Here is a 20,005-nt window from a genome sequence, read left to right as displayed (position 1 = left end):
CGATTCTTCCTCCCCTTGAGTCTTTCCAGTTCAGTGTTGCTCTATGTCTCCAGCTACCAGCCTTTATATCTTTCTTCAACCCCTCCCAAGTCTACCTTTTGAGTTCCTGCCAGTGCAAGGATTGGTTTGAGGTTCTAATATGTTTTCATTCTCCCAGGAGGAGGAGGGAGGAAATAGTTCCCTTTTCTGATGGTGAATAAAAGGAGCATTTTAGACTTAGGCAATGCAGCATCATTCTGTGGCTGTGAATCTGAAGGTCCCTGCAGCCTGCTGTCTTAGTGCCACTTACGTATGTCAGTTTGCTTAGCTGAGTGTTCCTTGGGTTGACTGCTAAACCTTCCCTTTCCAGCCAGAGAAAAATAATTGTGAGAGAGGTATAAAGTGAGACAGGAAGCAAATTATATCCACTACACATTTACCTGGCTCCTTTGTCACTGTCAAGTACCAAATCAGAGGGACAGGGTCTCATAAAACACGCTATGTAAGAACGAAGTGTTATTACGTAACATAATAATAGGACATTAGTAACCTATGAGATGAAAGTGTGATTTGGTGAAGGAGGGAAATCTAAGTTCTAAAAATATGACAAGCTGTGTTAGTTACTGGCCTGGGTACCAGGTAGTGTGGCTGAAACCAGGCTGACGTGCACAGAAAGCTTCTGCATGGCGTAAGTTACGTACTTTCCAGTATAACAAGACAGTAGAGAGAAGGTCAGGACAGTTTCAGGCTTGAAAAAAACCAGGGTTGTTTTGTTGGTTTGATTGGCTTGTCACAAGTCTGCATATATGTGGATAATAAATCTTCTTGACCTCAAGATCTTTGAACTTGTTTTGAGGGAATTGTCTTTCTGGTAAACTGTTGGAAATATATACACTAGCACAGTCCTCATCTGTGACTACATTAGTAAAATCAGAATAATCAAGGTTGGAAAGGACTTCTGGAGGTCTGTGGTACAATCTTGTGCTAAAAGCAGAGCCAACTGAGATCAAATTGCTCAGTGCCTTGTGAAGTTGAGTTTTGAAAATCTTCAAGAAAAAATTATTTCTTAATATCTAGTTGGAATTTTCCTTGTTGCAACTGGTGTCATTTCTTCTCATCCTAATGTTGTGCAGCTGGATGCTGTCCATAAGCAGAACAAGAGGATGTTCCATCTCCCAAAACGATGACATTCGGTGTGAGTGCATTTGAGAGTGCTGCATAACCTAGACAATGAGGACAGCTTCAGTCCATCTAGTCAGCAGCTGAGTTCAAATCAGATTTAGTGCAGTGGAAAGAAATAGTTAGAAACAGAAAGCCATCCAGCAAAAGTCTCTGCTTTACGTTCTGGATCTTCTCAGGGCTCAGAGTAGCGCTGAAACTCTGTGTCTAAATATTCACAGAGATTTCAAAAATTGTCATTGGGATGGTGTAGTTAAGGTAGAGACTTCAACAACAAACTTCAGTCTATAACAAGGGAGGTACCCCTGAGGACAGTAGAAAATATTTGGAAGACACGAAATGGCTTCTAAAATGATTTGAGTGTTCTTTTGTATGGTGAATCCTCCATATAGGGTGGAAAGAAGTATTGAGAAGGTGACAGGTTGACGTGTGTTGCTCATCTCCAACAGTAAATTGTTTCCTAGCTTACTGAGATATTTCTCCTGTACCAGCAGAGATTTTATTTCTTATTAGAAGAGTAGGGTTAAGGCATATTATTCCTCTGGGGATATGTCTGCCTCATCTCTACAGCCTGCTGCAAGGAAGCCAAGCTCTGAAGTCGACAGCATGTGGCATGCTTAGATAGGTACCGTCGGAGCAGTGCTGCAGTAACTCATTATCCCACTCTCCCCCAGCTCAGTGACCCCCTCAGCCTCCCCGTCCTTCCCAATTGCTCAGGCCAGCATTTCCTGGCTCACTGCAGCTGGCTGAAAGGGCAGTGACGTATTTGTAGCGCTTTTGTCAAAGCGAGATCGCCAAGTCTGTGATGGAAGCTGGCACCAGGGGCCCCTGGTTATAAGACATTAGCATTTAGCTGTGGTATCCAAGCATTTGCCTGGTTGTCCCCCTCCCTTGTGCTCTCCCGAGTGGTCCAGCATCTGAGCTGAGGCAGAGTTGAGTGCACAGCATCATCGTGAGCCCAGGCTAGGCTGGTAATTACCCAGCTGCAGGTGCTCTGCTTGCTCTTCTGGCACTCCAGAGCCTTCATCTCAGGGTGTGTGCCGACAGCAAGGCCCTGTTGCAGGACAGGGCACAGAGGGTCTGCAGCAGCAGTTCTCCCTACAGAAAAGGCACTTGGTACAGAGACTGTTGAGTTCCCTTACCTGGTGTAAAGCTGGAATTTATCCACTGGATCTGCACCAGCACAATCCAGAGCAGAATTTGGTCCCTACCACAGGGATGGCTGGAACTGTGTACTGGGAGGAACTCTGATCTCCTGGTGTCCTAGGTTGTAGGTGGTTCTGGAGCATTGGGTTTTGATGGCAAAATTTTAATATTAGGTTTGTCAGGCACATTTATCACATTCTGCTGATGCTAATGAAGCCCAGCAGGGAAGCAGCAGTGAGGGAGAGGATGAAATAGCTGGAGATCGTGCTTAGTGCTAGTCAAATGGCTGTCTCGGTATGCTCTGTGGCTCACTGCTGCTTGCTGGGAGAGGAGCTGGGCCCAATTCTGATCTCTGCCGCAGCACGGGTAGGAACAAAGAAGCTGCATGAGACTTTTGTGTCTGGCTTCTCTCGTTATCCCCCATGGCTGGCAGTTGGATGGCATTAGAGAGAGAAGTGCAACATCCACTGATTCATTGGTGGGTGTTCCTGGCTCCCTTTCCAATGATTTGTCTCCCAAAAGAGCTTTTTCTTCATGCATGAGGACATTTTTAGGTTCAGTGTTCCTGCTGTGTGTCTTGATGCTAAAGATCCCTGACTTTGCTCTGTGCTAGTCTTGCTGATGTTTATAACAATTTTGCTGTAAATTCTTTTGACATCTAGATGCAAGCTGCTTCTCCCAAGGTACTTTAAGCACACAGAGTCCCACTGCCTGTGGTTCAGCACTCTTCAGCAAATTATATCCTCAGCTCTCAAAGGAAAAAGTGGAGAGGGAATGGATCAAGTTATAGATGTAAACAATAGTCATAGAGCAGTGTAAAGCAGATGAAATGTGAAAACTGCTGGAGAACTGGTATGAAAAGCACAGATGGCTTTTACAGGCTGCAGTACTAGAGAAGATTCTCAGATTAATCCTGATGGGAAGAAAGGAGGGGTTTTGTATTCTCACAAATGTGAGAAGAAAGCAGGGAATGAAGGCTAGGCAAACATTATAGGATCAGCTGAAACAAAATTCAAGATTTTTGGAGACTCTAGTAAAATGGATCTTGACACAAATAGGAAACAAGCCGAGGTGTTTGGAGCAATGGCACAAGACTCCTGGTTGGTGCCTGGTGAGAGGCAGAGGCTTAAAGAAGTACTCATGTTCTATAAATCCTCACCTGAAACTGTATTTCTGGCTAAGCTTCATCTCTAGCGAGATGACCAGGATCTGCTGTCCAGCTGATTTGGAAAAGTGGGAATGTCTGCACAGACAAGTTGTAGGTATTCACACTGCAACTGAAAACATGGATTAGCTGTGCATGGTTTTAGACTGTGTAGGTCTTTTCAGTCCTGTGGCAGCCAGTCTTGCTTCCCCTGATCTTTGAGGTGGTCCTCAGGAATTCCTAGGCTGATCTTGCACTAAACTGTTCAGAATCCAAGTCTTTGATTCTCAGCATTGTGTTAGATACCTTTGGTATTTGAACTGAAGTCTAACTAGTCTGCGTATCACTGCTTTGCTTCAGAAATATTGGACTTTCAGTGGGAGCTAGGTCAGGCCTTAGTTTGTAAAATTGTTTGTATGTCGAGGTATACAGCTAATTAGCAGCTGAAAGCAGAAAGGCACCTTCGTTAGCCTGCAGTTCGTAACCTCTGACAGGAGGAAGAAAGAGAACCGTTCCTGGGCAGCATGGAGATTACATAGTCCCCAGTTGTTCTGAGCCGAGAGAGACTTCCCCAGCAAAGCTAGGTTATTCCTGAGATCCCACCTAACCTCTTCACTTCGGGTCGGCTGCCCTTGTCCTTAATGAGGTGTGTGGGGACCTCTTCTGGTGCATAGAGAACATGCCTCCAAGTTCGGGTAGAACAAGTTCTGGTTAACAAAACAAAGAAAACAGATCAGACACTGTGAGAGGTATTGATAAAATGACTGCTTCAGTCTTTGATTCGAGAACATGGTACGAGCAGTACCAGAAGGGGCTGAGTGGCTTTTTTGCAGGCTTTAGTAGCCAGGAGGAATGTGTGAGTGGTTGTGTCTTGGGAAAGCACATGGGATGCGGGTGATGTATGAATGCGCGTCCGTGATATGTAAAAGTTTGTGTGTACAGCTGAGTGTCAGGTGTTCTGGTGGGTGGCTAAGTTTAGATCCACCACTAGATGTGTTGGTTCAAACTCTTATAATGGATTTTGCAGAATGTAAGGTGGGAGTGGGGCACACATTTCTTAAGTATTTTGTCTGGGGTAACATTGGCCAGGTTTTTCTTTGCAACGTAGCGCATCCTGCAATAGCTCGGAGTGGTGTCAGCAGTGCTCATTGATCTAGAAGGTTTGCTAGCCAAGAAGCCAAATAAAGGGGGAAGAGGTCACACTATCCCATTGTGCTATTTATTGCTGCATGCCATTTGTCAGTATAGAGCGTGCAGAAGGAGAAGCCATTTCTGGAAATGGCTAAACAGCTACAGGAATGAAATGGCATCTGTCCTGGAAGTTGCTGTGGTTGTTTACGTCCCTCCTCCCTCCCCTAATGGACTGGTGATGAACCTAAGAATAACTTGACTAAATAAAAATGTAGCCATTACATAAAGCCTGCCCTCCACTAAACACTCTGTAGATTTTCTCCAGCCTGTAAAAAAGTGGCGCTGTGCATAACCGCAGTTTTTTATTCCCAGAGCAGTATCCCAATTGTCTGTTAGTTTTGACACATTTCAGACAGATGGACTTTCCTTGACTAGAGAGTTGTGTAGGTAGGTCCCTGCTTTTTGAGAACACAGAGGTAAACTGTCCCAATTTTTATTTGGCAGAAAATTCATGTGTGTATTATTCTTCCTCCTGTTAACGTTTACAGTTGTCTTCATCAATGCTTCTCATTAGTTCAGGCACAACTGGATACTTGCGTGTGCCTATGCTTGCTCACTAGGATTAGAAGGCAAATCCTTCATGTCACAGCATTGCAAGGAGTTGGTTGTGCCAGGGAGACCATCCTGGAAGTCCTCAGTGGATGCACATTAGGCTATGTGTGAGCAGGGAGAGAGCTCCTTCCTGCCTTGGGTGGGTGAGCTGCAGTGGGAGGAATGCAGCCTCATCCAGAGCTTAGCTAAGCTGCTCTTTCTTAGTAACTCAGTGTAGCTATGGTGACTCTTATCACCCACTGTTCTTGATTTGACAACCCTTCTTTGCTTTCCCAGAAAATACTCACTGTGTTCACCAGGCTTCTGGAAATAGCTACATCCTTCTGTGGTGGAGGATGGCATGGCCATGGGCCAGAGGGGCAGGATATTTTTGCTGTTGCTTGTCAGCACAGCGAGATGGGTGAGTAGTGTTTCAAAAACTAACACTCCTAAGGCTATGATAAGGTGCTCAGGCTACAGGGCTGGAGCCTGTGTTCATGCTTGAGATAAACTCCACTGTCAGCATCGCATTCACACCTGCCCTGTCACGTTAGGCACCCCATGGTGTCCTGCCTTTCCCACTAGTCACTTGCTACAAAGCCTCAGCACAGGGGTGTCAGGCCCTGTACCTTCATCTACGAAGTCCCCAGGGGCTGCATTGCTCCATGTGCCCTTGTGGTGACATTGAGGTGGCTAGAGGAAATACTGTGGGTTGGAATAGATTTGTCACCAGAGATTGTCAGCCTGAACTTTTAGACTCTGCCATTTCCCCTTGGGATGCACTGTCTAGCCGTTGCTGTCTGGACAAGAGAGAAATGGGTGGACTAGCTGTATGTCAGGGCTTGCAGTGTCAGTTAGGGGATGTGCAGTAGTGGGGCTGCTTCCTCGTGTGAATGCGAACACCAAAATGCACTGTCTGAAATGGCAGAGATTGGGGGAAAGCAGATAAATCTGCCTGTGGATGCAAAGGAAAGCAATGATTTCATTCCAAGTTACTTACAGTCCCCCTCTCTCTGCAAAAGTTAGTTTTGAGTGAGATGTTTAGTGGCTATTGCCTGGATAGAGTTATTCTGGAATGACAAGATTTCATTTAATTAATTTACAGGGACAAAAGGCAGTTGTCTTAAGCAACTGAATGCTGCTAGAAAGCTGAAACCCTTGGGGCTGTGTCAATGGGTAAAAAAAAAAAATCATTCCTCAAACCAAAATAGTTTAATCACTGCATAACCAGAGACCTTGAAGGATTTTCAACCTGTATGAGGCTAAATTTTTTACTGTCATAAATGATACAGCGCTATTGATATAGGAAGGTTTTGGCCATTTGCACAAATAAAAAAATAATTGGTTCACAGCTCCGTGTGTGCACAGACAGCTTCACGTGTACAAGTCAGCAAGTAGCATTTTTACACACAGTTGCATTCGCTGGAGTGATCAGGCTTGAGTAGCAGCTGCACATGGAGGGGTTGTGCAGTCTGTGCACGCCTGACAGGCTATAGGAAATGTTGGACTCACTATCCTGACAGCGATTTAGCTCTGTGGCCTGCTAAAAGGGAGCCCTAGATACTACCTTCAAGCCTGACCTTTAACTCCCTGGTTACATTGCTGTGCCCCATTGCAGTGAGTAGAAGGTCCAACAGTGAGTGTGATCCATGTCTATCTGAACTCCTTGATCTGGGAGCGATTTCTTATATGTATCCACTCACTCTCTTCCTCAAGACTGGTCTCTTTCTGCTCTGCTTTGAAAGCTGGATGAGAAAGCTGTGCAATAGTAAGCAGTAATGGACAGGTGGGGTAAGAATACAGCCACACAGTCTGAATTGGACGTGTTACTAGTCCTTTTTACAGGAAATAGTGCTTCGGTGCTTTCTGAAATATGGGAGAACCCTCCAAAGGGTCTTCATTTGAGCACTCAAAACCCATCTTGTGAACAAGTGTCTGTGCTGTAAACCCCTGACTGATTTTATTTAAAACCAACATGCTACATGCTAGTATGGCTCCTCTTTGCACAGCTGATAGATGCCACAGAACTTTGGAGGCAGAGAATGCTTTTAGTATCCCTTGCCCAGTGGAGATTCTTCACATAACTTCTGCCTTGTTTGACCAAGAGGATTTGTTTTACCATGTCACCTCCCTGAGGATAACAGCACATTTTTTGCCTAGTGCTGAAGTGTGAAGACCATTGTGAGCCATGACATCATATCTCAGGCCAGAGCCGATCAGGAAATGACCAAGAAGGCCTAAAATATTGGCCATGGGAAGAATGAATGGAGGAGAGAAGGGATGTGATACAGCAACATTCTTTAGCCTGGATAGGTCAGATGCACCTGACAAGTGTTAATAGGACCAGGAGATCTTTGACACATTAGCACATGATGATATTTTAGGGCAGAGAGGTGGCTTGTGAGAGGGAGAGGTGAACTAGGGTGCAAATCTGGTAGATGACATGCTAATAAATCAGAACTGCCTTTAGACAATAAGGTGTAAAGGGGGATATGGGCCTGAAGAGCTAGGCTGCCACAAATGTGACCTTTCTTTAACTCTAGGAAGCTTAAAACGAATTCTAGGTCCCAATCTCTAACCACAGCTAGAACAATAATTCCCTCCAGACACATCAAAACTATCAGTAAGGAAAGACATATTTGCATATTAATGGCTATGGCTGTTTTGGAGGGGTGGAAGGGAAAGAAGGTGGTAATAGGAGAAAACCAGCAAATTATATTTCCTAGAAAATTTAGTGATTTTTTGCAACAAGAAATCATTGCAAGCATTGGTTCATAAACTGAATAGTTTCAACCATTTTTCTACCGATGTAAACCAGAAGGGGGTTAGTCGGTTTAATTTTTTTTTAAAAAAAAAAAAAGAAGGAAAGGTTGGTAAGATACATTCTCTGAGGTCTTGTTCTGTGGGTTACAAAGCTGAGGGCTTGTTTTGGTCCAAGGTTCTAACAGCCGTGGGGCTTATCAGTGAAGTCAGAGCCAAGACAAACCTTTGGGCTGGGTCGTGTCAGCCTCATGTTGCCCACAGCACGGGAGGCATCATTAAAGGCCAAACAGACCTGACCCGCAGACAGATCTCGTGCTATTTTGCTGCTGATTTTGTAAATAATCTGCTCTCCAAATGGCTAGAGCACATTTCTCTCTCTCTGTAGTTCTCTCTCCATGTTTCCTTGCGTCAAGCATTGACAGCAGGATGATTTAGACTAAGACTTAGTTGCTTTTGGGTCTTTTATTCTGTAATTGTGTGGGACACAGGATTGGCCAGTGATTAAAGTATTGTTTTGAGAAGTGGCAACGTGGATCACTTTCATGATCTTGTCTGCAGTCTAAGCAGCTGTTTGTCTCTGTTTTCCTCCTGCACAAGTGCGTATAATGCTCCCCTGCTTCACGTGGGTGTCACGAAACTAGGTTGTTGTCTGAGCAGCTTTGCATTGTAGAAGCAAGAATGAATGAGAGCTTTTGCAGATACTCAGTAATTGCCTGATGACCAGAAAGCTTCTGCTGGAGGAGAGAGGCTGCATTTAAAACTTCTGTACCTCCAAACTGTAACACTATGTGGCCTTCCAGAGCTATTTTTTGCACATTCCTAATCATTATACTACTGTACTTTAAACCTCTGAACAGATCTCTACTAACACAGGTCTGAGAGCTTGATTTGGTACCCCTTAGCTTCAAAGCAAGTACCTTCATTGAGACAACACAATGTCCCGTCCCTCCAGGCTGAGCTTCTAGGCCCAGTGCCCACTGATTTGTTCCCTAATGATCCTGGCAGCTCGCTAAGCACAAGTGTTGGTGAGCCACAGTGTGGACGGCAGAAAGTTCAGAAGGCAGGAATTCCTGGAGCAGCAAGAGAAGGGGGGCATGACAGGAAGAGGAGACTGATACGTCGCTGAAGAGCCCATCACAAATAGTGCAAGAATAACAGTTCTCTGTCATGGCTACAGATTCCCTTATCGGGGAGCGTTGAGCGGTGGAGCCTGTCGACACTTCTGCCTCGCGCCCTGCTCCGCACTCAGCCGCCCGCAGATACAGAGTGGCTTGAACAAGTTCCAGTGCTCTCGGAGCTTCCCAGGCCCCCGTGGTGCAGTGTGGCGCCCTTGGGCAGCCGGGTGACATCACTGCCAAAAGCCGTGTAGGCGCTTCCTGTGTCACATTCCCAACTGAAGAGCCTCTTGCCAAATCCTTGTCGTTCTACGCGGTCTTTTTAGGAACAAATGGTCTAATTTTAGCCCGACTGCCACAAACACCTTCCTGAAATAGACTCTGACTCTCTCCTGACTTGTGCATGTTCTTGAGAGTTTAAAGCCAAAATCGCTGGTCCTTAGGGTCCACAGCTAAGGCCTCTGCCAGCCTAAATTTGGGCAGTTAGGAATACTGAGCAGTGCAATGGGGAAACTACTGTCACTGTTAGATCCATACTGAGCTGAGTGAGGACAGGAATATTCCAGAGAGGCAGAAACTCAGGTGATGGCACATCGCAAAGTTGTATGGATCTGGTCCAGCCTGGATGAATTGTTCTGTATTTCAAGGACTTTGCAATAGAAAGAACTTTTCTGCACTGAGTGCAGCCAGATATGACATTTACAAGTATAGTGAAGGGACTTACTCAGTGTCCCCTGTGGTTTGCCTAGGACAGTTGCTCTAATCACCATCCTTTCTTTTTGGGGTCTAACTAGATAATCAGTGGCCTAGGAGACAGTAAACTGGGGTTCTGATCCCGTAGCAAAGTCAGTTCATATCTGCCTGTGCTGTCCTTGAAGGGCATGTGCAGCAGTGACCTGCTTTGGAAATGAGTAAAAAGCACTTATAGAAGAACTAAGAATTACTGTGAGATGAGAACAAGGAGCACAAACTCCACAAAATCACTGGGCTTTTCTGCTCCTGCCTTTTGTGTTTCCATGAGCTTGAATATGTGAGCTCCTGTACTGAAGAATCAATGCAAGCCTGAACTGCTGTTTTTAATTAGCAGTGAGTAAAAAGCCACATCTTTGAAGAACTCTCTAAATAGGAAAGGAAAAAATGTTTTCAGGCAGCTGTTGTCTTTATGTTGCCCTCTTGGGAGGGACACACACTCCTTATGTTCCTTTAGACCTGCTAATTAAGCAGCTCCTTGTATCTGCAGGTCAGTTGATCAGCTAATGGACTCCCTGCAGTCTCCAATGCACCTTGTCCTGAAGGATAAATAGGAAAAGGCAAAAAGCCTTTGGGGACGCAACCAGATCCCAGGCTGACTGGTCCATGGGGCCTTTTCTGATCCGTACTGAAAGCAGGCACGTGAGACAAAGAACAATAGTCCCTGAGGTTGTTACCCTGGGGTTTTCCGGGGTCATTTGGGATATGGTCTAGCCTCTACAGGATGTGAGACTATTAGCCAGGGGAGCTTCTCAGCTTGCTAGCATTCAGCTGAGGCCTAAAAATACTCTTGGCTCACATAAGGTGAGTGCAAAGTGGCTGGTGTTACTGAATACTCTAAAGGCTCAAACACCTGGCACCTGGCTCCAGCTGGGCTTTAATGGGTGAGAACAAAAGTGGCAGTAGGGCTTCATGTGCTGAGCATCCCAGGAGGAGCTGGGAGTATTCCAGCATGTTAGTGGAAGGACAGAAGGGACAAGACTTCTCCATTCTGGGCAAACACCTGAATTACCCCAACCACTGCACAGTCTGGGATGGCTTTTGCTCACGTTCTCTAGCAGTATCATCCAAGATCTTTGAAATGTCACTAGCAAGAACTTTGTCAAACTCATTAATTTCAATGAACTCTTTGTTTCCAGCTTCCCACCACCGTCTCATTTTGACACGTCTTTAACAACAATCATCTTAACACCCTGAAAAGCAGTGCAGAGCCCACAGGTTGGGTGACTTAATGGAGGTCATTGGACAAGTTGTTAAGCAGAGTCAAGTGGTCAGCCTTGATTTTTTTTTTTTTTTTTTTTTTCTTTCCCTTCTGTTTCTGCATCTGGGCCGTAGAGATCATCCCAACTGTCCTGGAATATGTGAGAGTAGGGAACAGTCATTGCCAGAGTGGGTTTGGGAATTGGGACCAGCTAGAAGCTGCCAAATACTCCAGGATATGTGCTCTTTTCTGTTTCATCGTATTACTCTGCCTTCCTTTTTACCTGCTTGCTGGTTTCGAGGGCATGTTGCTGTTTAGTGCCTTTAGAACCCTTCTAGGTTCATCTTTTCTATCTCAAGAGGAAAATGCTGTCACAACTCATGACATTCCCTTCTCCTTTCACTGCTTGTGACAAAGTGTGTGTGAGACTAGAGTCCGGTCTTCTCTGGGCAGCCCGAAATGATGCTCAGAGGACTGTGAATGCACCGTTTATCAGACAGGCCTGTAATGACACCTGGTGTTCAGTCTAGGAAAATGCTGATTATGGTTTTGCCCTTGTGAGAATTCAAATGTGAACGGGCTGGCTGCAGGGGGAACCAGAGATTCTTCTTTCTAGATCTGCTGAGAGGACTGGGACAGCTTATTTTCCAGTCTCTGTATCCCATGTAACTCAGCAGTATGACTGGTGCAGGATGGTTAAATATGATCCATATGATCTTCATGGAAATGAGGTGTTTCCAGGGAAGGCTATGGAGAAACTGACTTCATGTGTCAAACCCAAAAATGGAAACTGTTTTTATCCCTACGGGATTTGTCTAGTTGAAGGTGTATTCTGTGCCTTTGACTAGGTTGAAATCCACTACCCATCATAGTAATCTTGAGACTTTGTGTTAGTCTGATGCAGACCCAGGTTTTAAGTCCAGAAAATGTTTCATCTTACCAAAAGTCAGTCTCGGAGTTAGGCCAACCAACCTGGGCCAACCTCAGCCTTCATCCACTCTAAGCCTTATTGTATGTTAGGTGTAGACAACTCAAAAGTCTTTGGAAACCAAGCCACCGTATCAAAGCATCAGCCCTGTGTATAGAAAGCAGCTCATCACTTCCTCCTCCCTCTCTGGAGAGGGATTGTTCAGAGTTCAACTAAAGCATGTTTCGCTAATAAGCACTAATTGCTGTCTATCATCAAGCATACAGGGCCGTTTTCTACTATTTTCTAAATTAAAAATACACATCGAAGCCTCTGAAGATCAGAACAGGCTCGATTTTCCATGCAAATAACTTGCCTCTGATCTTGACCCAGGATTTTCATAACAATTAGAGACAGCGTGGGGCTCCTGTGGCTCTGAGCTGCCCCGCGGTACCCAGCTGTCCTCTCCCTCTCCCCGGTGGTGTTCCTTTCATGCCTGCTTGTGAGGGGTTGCATGCACCTGAGACATTTTCCTTCACTGACTTGAAAGTCATGGTTGCCAACACCATTTATGACCCTTTCCTATTTTTTTTTCCACGTTTGATCCCATTGACAGGAAGCAGATGAAAGGATTCCAGCCTTTCAGTGTCTGTTCTGGGCATCAGCCTGGATTTATATATGTGGTTTTTGAGTACATGTGATTGTGTGTTTAACACTGTGTGAGCATGCCGGTGCAGCTTCCATACATCTCTACTAATACCATCATCAAGCAGTTAAAAAAACCCAACACACCACCATCCCCTTGGATTCAAGAGGCTGACTTTAAAAAGAGGTGGTTTTTTTAATTTTGTTTGATTTGTATTCTTTATGGCTTTCTGTGATGCAGCTTGCTGTGGTATGACTTACATTTGTTTTCTTTGGTGTGAAATTATTGGAGAAACGTACCAGCTACCTTAATGGGAAAATCTTAACCACATGCTTGCAGATATCTTTTAATAGAAATGAAATTTTATTTGCACCCATGTAAGTATTCCATGTAGAAAAGTTCTGAGATTTGGGAAGGTGGGAATGGAAGTTGTACTTGAGATGGGCAAAATATCTTGTTAGTTTTTTATAGGTTATGAGAGTGGAGTGACCACTGTGATGATGAAAGCAAAACCCTCCATGAGTTGAACCACTGAATTTCCTTGAAATAATTCTTACTTAAGCTGGTGAATGTATTTTTAGAGCAACACCTGATCTTAATTCATAAGACACTAGTGATAGAGTTAGTTCTGTGGTTCATTCTTTTTCAGGTAGAAACATGCGTATTACATTCATTGTGGATATTTCAGTCTCCAATTTTGGCTTACTTATCTGCAAGACCAAATGGTTCTTTCCTGGACCTTCTGAGACCCCAGCCCTTGACAGCAAGTTGACCTCATCACCTCAGGCTGAGCTTGCTTCACATACAGCCACATAGGCACTCCTACAGGGACTTTCTCTGAGCTGACTGAAAGAAGCAGGTCTTGGCTTTCATCCTGTAAGGAGACAACTTATATGAAGTTTTTCAGTTGTTCTTATTGGCCAAGTGAATGACAAAGAGATACCCCAGCCAGCTTCCTTTGAAGTTCATAAAGCTATTTTTATTTTAGAAAAAAAAAATTAAAACCAAAGATCATTGCAGCTTTACAAGCTTGACTTCCTCTTAAATACATACCTTTATTTTTATTGCCTTTTGCAATCATTAAGGACTGCCTTGCCTGTCTTAAAAAGAGCTTTAATCTGCTAAGATCTTTCTTTTATGCAGTAATAATGCTCTACATCAACCTGTTTATTGGGAGAGGAGTCAGGCACACTCTCCCCCACACTTGTGCTTCTGTTCCCATCAGAGTGATTCCCTCATTCTGGAATTGCTCTAAGAAGGCAGCTAGCAGGATAGAGTTAATGGTATGTGCTGCCCACTTACAGATAAATTGAACTCTGTGTAGAGTTGCTAATTGTCCACGTCAGGAAGTAATTCAGTTTGCTTTGATTTCTCTGAGTCATACATAGAAGAGAAATTTACTATGCTGTGCTCATCACTGGGAGGTGTCTTTTCCTCCAACAAGGAAAGAAAAGCAAGTGACAATTTGATGGGAGAAATGTCTTGTCCTTCTAATGTCTTCCATACAGCTAGACTGCATCTTTGTCTCACCATCTACTCCCCGGGTGATTGGATAAGGGGAAAAAATGCACATATGGAGAGAGGATTCCTCTGTAGTGGAGATACTGTGGTGGAGCTGGAAAGATAAAGCACTGCAGGGACTTAAGAGAAGTAATTTAATATTGTTCCCACTTTGTATCTCTGAAACAATGATCGAAGAGTTATTTGTCTGTTGTCTTCTCCATCAAGGTCTTACTACTCCCTCTTCTACTATCTATAATTATACAAGCCTTGCAAGCGATCTTTTACTGGAGAGATGTACAGGCTAGCTTGAAATAAGCTGGCTGAGGTTCTGAAAGTGTCCTCACCATGTCTAGACTTTGGTTAGATTCTGTGTTGCCTACAAATATAAATCTAGAATAGCTTTACTGGAGTGAAGAGAGTCATGTTGCTGTACCTCTTTTATCTGCCATTCTTGCTGCTGATGGAACTCCACCTGCACTTTTGTAGCTTCTCTTTGTTTAGAGTCACCTTTCCAAATTTCTGTTGGTGTTTTAGGTTCCCAAGCAAACATGCTAGTTAAAAAATGTGAATTATGGCTAAGAACAAAAAGAGAATGTTATTTAAAAGAAATGTGTGTGCCTGGGGCAGTCCAGTAATTTCTTATCCTGTCACATCTCATCTACAAAACCTGGGAGAAACTCATTTTTCGACATTGCTTTAATAACATGGTCTCCAAGCTGTGTCCTGTGTTCTAAACTGACACCTTTGTCACCTTCCTCCAAAGCAGGTGAACCCGATGAAGTGAAGTTCTCCTGGAGGCTCTGGGGGGAGCTTTGATTAAAGCCATTCCTCTGCTTCGGGCTCATGCCATGGGTGGCACTCTCAGGGATCCAGGCTGGTCTGGAACTCCCTTGAGTGTGACCGTCAGGGCTCAGCTCATCCCAGGGTGCTGCAGGGCTCTTCTCAGCCAGTGCTGCTCCCACAGTCCCTGCACTACACTATTGACAGAGAGGAACACACTTTAGAGCTGGTAGTTGTACACAGCAGACCCCTTTACTTGTAGGCCAAAGATGCAAGTTCTACATGTCTTAGCCCTTAGTGAATGGCTCATTATCTAGGAAGTCTCACCCTGCGAAACATTTGCCTCCTTACTTGTTGGACAGATCCCTGGCTACTTTCCATCTTCTTTTTCTTGGAGATTGCTGGATTCCAGTGACACACCAGACTGTCATTTTGGACACTGTAGTTCTTGTTACCAAGAAGCCAGTAGGTTTTCATTTTCCCTTTGCCCTGGGACCAGAAAGAGAAGAAAGCAGAAAATGGCTATTTTCATGGGATGTGAAGCAGAGCAGAGAATCGCTACACTAGTATCAGGGCTACTACCTGTACTGCGTTTGTTATCTCTCCTCTCTCATAAGTGGCTGCTGTTTTGGGAAAGAATTGTAAGTTATATGCAGGTTGGGTAGTAATAATCCTTTCATCTCAGAAAAAGGCCTTTCTGGTCACTGGCAGTATTGCTAGGGTTTAAAATCAGCCTTACACCTGTGTGTCTTTGCAACTGAACCCTAACACTTTCACTCATATTCATGTGATTCTGTGCAGGTGCAGACATAGCAGCTGTATTTCAAAGCACACACGAACACTTTTACATCAATTAGAAGTAATGTATAGCCACTTCCAACTGAATTAGCAACAGAATGTTGGGGCCACAGTTAAAAATTGACTTGCATTTCACAGAAGAGCAACGGACAAATCTGTCATATCTCCTTCCTACCTCATTAAACTCCTTTACTGTTGCAAAGTTACAGAAAAGCTGTTACCTTGACTTCAATTTCTCCTCTCAGTTCAATTTCATATGCATCATCTGTGAGAAGGGCATCATATGTAGCAGAACTGATATGGATCTTCTGCGCTAGGATTCAGAACAGAGCATTAAAAGTGAATGATTCCCCTATTCCTAGAGACCACACCAGCTCTCCTGCATTTATCAGCCCAGTGTTTCACCTCCTCTTTGGAAAATGTCAGGTTGAGGAAGAAGCACAAAGAAGAGGAAGATGCCTTAAACATTGGTTGAGAATGAGCCTGGCTGGTGTGTAAGGAACGCCCAGGCTGTGCCCCAGTCACTTACGCAAGCTGGTGGACTCCATGCGGGAGGCTGTGTTTACGGTGTCCCCAAAAAGGCAGTACCGAGGCATTTTGTACCCCACAACTCCAGCCACGCAGGGTCCTGAGAAAACACGGGGCAGAGAGACCCCAATAAGAAACAAGTGGGAAAAGCGCAGGGAGACGCTAAATGCAGACACCTTTGCTAGTCACTCTGGATCTTCGGAGAGCAATGGGAGTTGGGAATGCTCAGTGCATCTAGGGCCTGGCTGCAGAGTATTTGCTTCAGGAAAGAAATCATGATTTGATTAGCTGTAGCCAACTGGTGCTGATATCAGGGGAAGGTGCACTTTGCCAATACTAAATTGTTTCACAGCCCTTTCCACAATGATGCAAGCAAAAAGTCATTTCACTCCCCCTGTTACTGCTGGAATTAGGAGAAATACTCATCCTGGAGTCCTGTGGAGAGTCAACGGCTCGTACAGAAACACAGAATTCTTTTTTCTTCACACAATTAGACTGTGTCCTGTTCTCTTTTTCTCATGTCTCCACCTCAGCCCACGTACCTGTGTGTATCCCAGCCCGCAGCTGCAGTCTGCCCGTTGGCATATGAGGGATCACAACCTGACGAACTGCTGCCACCAGATCCAGAGACATTTTGGCAATCTCGTCAGCGTGTTTGGTGCCATTCCTCTCTGGCAGGCCACTCACTACCATGTAGGCATCACCAATGGTTTCCACCTGATGGGAAGGGCCATGTGTCACTAAGGGGCAGGCACCAAGCTTTTCTTTCAAAAGGAGATCAGAATAAAATATATCTCAGCTGTCCACCACTTGCCAAGCTGTGCTGTGTAGTCCCTGCCTGGTGGCAGGTCTTGGATTTCGTGGCTTTTGGTGTATTTGATGTTCACTAGGGAACAAAGTAAGGAAGATTTCTGCAACTTCCAGATTCCTTGCCTGCAGGTTGGTACTCACCTTGTAAACATCGTAGGACTCAATCCTGCTGTCAAAGCAGACATACAAGTTGTTGAGCATCTCAACAACTTGCAGGGGAGTACAGGAGGCAGCAATGCTTGTGAACCCCACGATGTCCGAGAAAAAGATAGTCACCTGTCACAGGGAGAAGGAAAGTGTGAAGCTAAGGTCTCCAGGCAACAGTGGCAGAGCCTTTGAAGAGTTTGGAGATTTGTGAAATTCTGAGCAGAACTGCCTAAGGCCCAGGCTGCACGTAGAACCAGTGTTGCAGAACTGCATAATACAATCTTAAATTAACGGGCTCTGGCTCTGAATTGTTCTCTATTACTTTGATAAATAAAACTATGTTTATCTCCAAAGCTTATCATCTGCGCTCCTCTGAATACCTTGTACTAAATGGGAGACTGAAAATCAAATGCTCTGAATCTTGCAAGCAGTGATCAACAGGCTTCTTGTGGAAGTAGGGCCTGATTTTTCTTCTAAAGCAGTTTAAACTGTGATAGAGATCAAACTAGGTACCCGAACAAACGGCCTCTACTTTTGTTGAATTAGGAAATACTAACTGGATTTCATGTCTCTTCAAATCATATTTATCTTTGTTATGATCAAGTAATTTGCAGAGAAATTCACTTTTAAAAACAATCAAATTTATAAAAGAAAGTACAACAGAAACCATAATAACTGAATTGAGAAAGGGAAATGTGTGTTCTAGCTGTTGGCAAAGAATTAAGTGTTTCTTCTCTGTGCTGCCTGAACTTTGTCAGTGTTTAAACTAAAATTGTTCTTCTATTCATCCTTGGTAATACCCATTAATCCAGAAGAGCCACCTTTTCACTCCCTGCCTTGGTTCAGTTACTTTTGATGTCATGACTGTTGTGAATTATAATTAATTGTGCAATTACAGGTTGCTGTTTCGATAATGACACCTACAAATTGGATGCAAACATACATTATTGTGTTTCACAGCTGAAAGTAACGGAGCGTCCAGGGGAAAAAAGCGTGAATAGAATTGCAATTACTGTAGCATGAGGATTTTGGCTGTGGGCTGTGCAGCCCAGCTGCTACGCTCAGCGTTGAGAGCAGCATCCACGCCGTGAGGCAGAGCTGCAAACAAATGGGTGCCTGGCCAAACTCTGCTCTTCTATTTACGTCGACAGGCTTCGTCACAGTTACACACTTGATGCTACGAGATCATCCGTCCCTCTCATCCTTCTCTAAGTCCCATGCTCTCTTTTCAGTTATTTTTATGGAATCATACTGACAAGTACTGGCAGAATTTGTCCTACGTTGTTTTTTCGTGATTCTTCCCATTTTACAAGGAGGAAACTCAGTTCTTGCTCTTAGGTACTCATGATCTAGTGATGCTGGCTGACTCTCATGAGTAGGTTTGTAAACCCAAAGAAGACAACTTGCCAATATAGGATCTTTGACATCTAAACCTACACTTGTGGAAATTTCAGCTCTTCTTCCTTCCCCATCAGCCTAAGTGCTTCATGGCACATTGCACGGCTCTTTCCAAAACCCATTGTGAATATTTGGATTTCCATCCACACTCAACTATGGATGCAAAACCAGGTTCCTCAAAATGATGGCAAGGTAGGTGCTTTTTTAGGTGAATACTTTTCTATCTTCAGTGACAGCATCTTTTCTATTTGCTAACCTGATCATAGTTTTCTGCCTCAACTTTTTGGCATTTCCTTAGCTGCTTGGCCACAGATTTTGGCAACATCTGGTGTAAGAGGTCCTCAGCTAGCCGCCTCTCCCTTTTCAAATCCTCTGTCTTTTCCTTGAGATTCCTGGCATAATTGTGTATCCAATCTGTCGTTTGCTTGAAGGACATCAGGATTATGGGGTAAATGAGGCAGGCTATCACTAACAGACCAATCTTAAGGCTCATTGTAGACCAAATCTCTTCAGATTTCTTGATGAGCTTTTCCTGTCCCTTCAGCAGTAGGCAGCTCTGTACATAATGCAGTCCCTTTGCCAAGGCTTCAATGGACACAAGTTCATCTGAGCCCAGGAGTGGGATGGAAAAAGAGATTCCTTCATAGTAGGTGAAATGAAGTGATAGGTTGACATTATCCACCCAGCACTCATGTACACTCTCGGATGAGAAGATAGCATAGTTCAGAATGGCAAAAAGTTGATGCAGTTTTGTTTGAAAGCTTGTGGATGCTGGCGTTAAATGAGCTTTAAGCATGGCTTCTCTGATTTGAAGGATGAGTTTAAAAGCTACTATGTCTGCCCAGTCAGGATTGTGTCTCATAGCTTTGAGGTCTTCATGGGGACTACTAAAATGCTCCAGCAGCTCAGAGATCACTCTGGATAGCACCTGGCTGGCTTCACTCTCCCCTGTGCTATTTAATTTTTGTCTCATGTCAATGATGTAAAATCTACAAATGGAGGTTTTCTCCTTCTTGCATTGGCAATTCTCACAATACAGTTCTGCTTCACTTGCCTTACAGAGGGAGTTTAAATTCCCCAGTAGCTGAGCATGAAATGATCTCTTCCTCTTGTCTGCCGCTGGGAACTGCCAGCTGTGCCTTTCTTCCTGCAGGAGATAGATGAAGCGAACAGCCCAAAGTTTTTCACAGGAGGCAAGTTCCTGAAGGGCTTTCCCTGTGTTTCTCCCTACTTCCAAGCTGTTGCTCAAATCAAAAGAAATGGCTCCAAGGAGGCTGCAGAGGGAGACCATGCATGCTGTCAAAATCCGTCGAACTGTTTTTCTACCACCAGCATTGGAGGAAGGAGAACATCTAAAAAAAGGAAGGGAGAAAAAAGAGAGTGGGGTTGTCTGATCCCTGGGGTGTTTTTGCAGCTCCTGAAAACATAGCTGGAGCTAATCATGATATTTCACAGTTCATGTGCATTCTGAAACAAAGTACAGGGATCA

The 20,005-nt window shown here is 44.4% G+C and overlaps 1 protein-coding gene across 1 annotated transcript; it reads right to left on the bottom strand.

Moving 5' to 3' along the window:
- Positions 1-14,702: 14,702 nt before the first annotated feature.
- On the bottom strand, positions 14,703-19,807 carry LOC147527167 (uncharacterized). Its single transcript, XM_086625508.1, has 7 exons — positions 18,773-19,807; positions 17,113-17,247; positions 16,704-16,878; positions 16,163-16,261; positions 15,855-15,946; positions 15,187-15,324; positions 14,703-14,996 (listed from the first exon to the last, which is right to left on the bottom strand). The coding sequence occupies exons 1-7, from the start codon at positions 19,805-19,807 to the stop codon at positions 14,703-14,705; spliced, it is 1,968 nt and encodes a 655-aa protein (XP_086481634.1).
- Between the last annotated feature and the right edge of the window lie 198 nt (positions 19,808-20,005).

Source organism: Tauraco erythrolophus, chromosome 23, assembly GCF_009769465.1.
Source record: "Tauraco erythrolophus isolate bTauEry1 chromosome 23, bTauEry1.pri, whole genome shotgun sequence".
Classification (NCBI taxonomy): domain Eukaryota; kingdom Metazoa; phylum Chordata; class Aves; order Musophagiformes; family Musophagidae; genus Tauraco; species Tauraco erythrolophus.
Note: the sequence above shows the minus strand (reverse complement) of the source record. Positions and strands in the feature narration are given on the sequence as shown.

Excerpts from the sequence above, each read along its gene's own strand:
- LOC147527167 (XM_086625508.1), bottom strand. The coding sequence starts at position 19,807 with ATGGTCTCCCTCTGCAGCCTCCTTGGAGCCATTTCTTTTGATTTGAGC. Across the intron at positions 15,947-16,162 it reads CATGGAGTCCACCAGCTTGC|CGCAGAAGATCCATATCAGT; the intron begins GTAAGTGACTGG and ends TCTGAATCCTAG. Across the intron at positions 15,325-15,854 it reads GAGGAGAAATTGAAGTCAAG|GGCAAAGGGAAAATGAAAAC; the intron begins GTAACAGCTTTT and ends TTCTGGTCCCAG.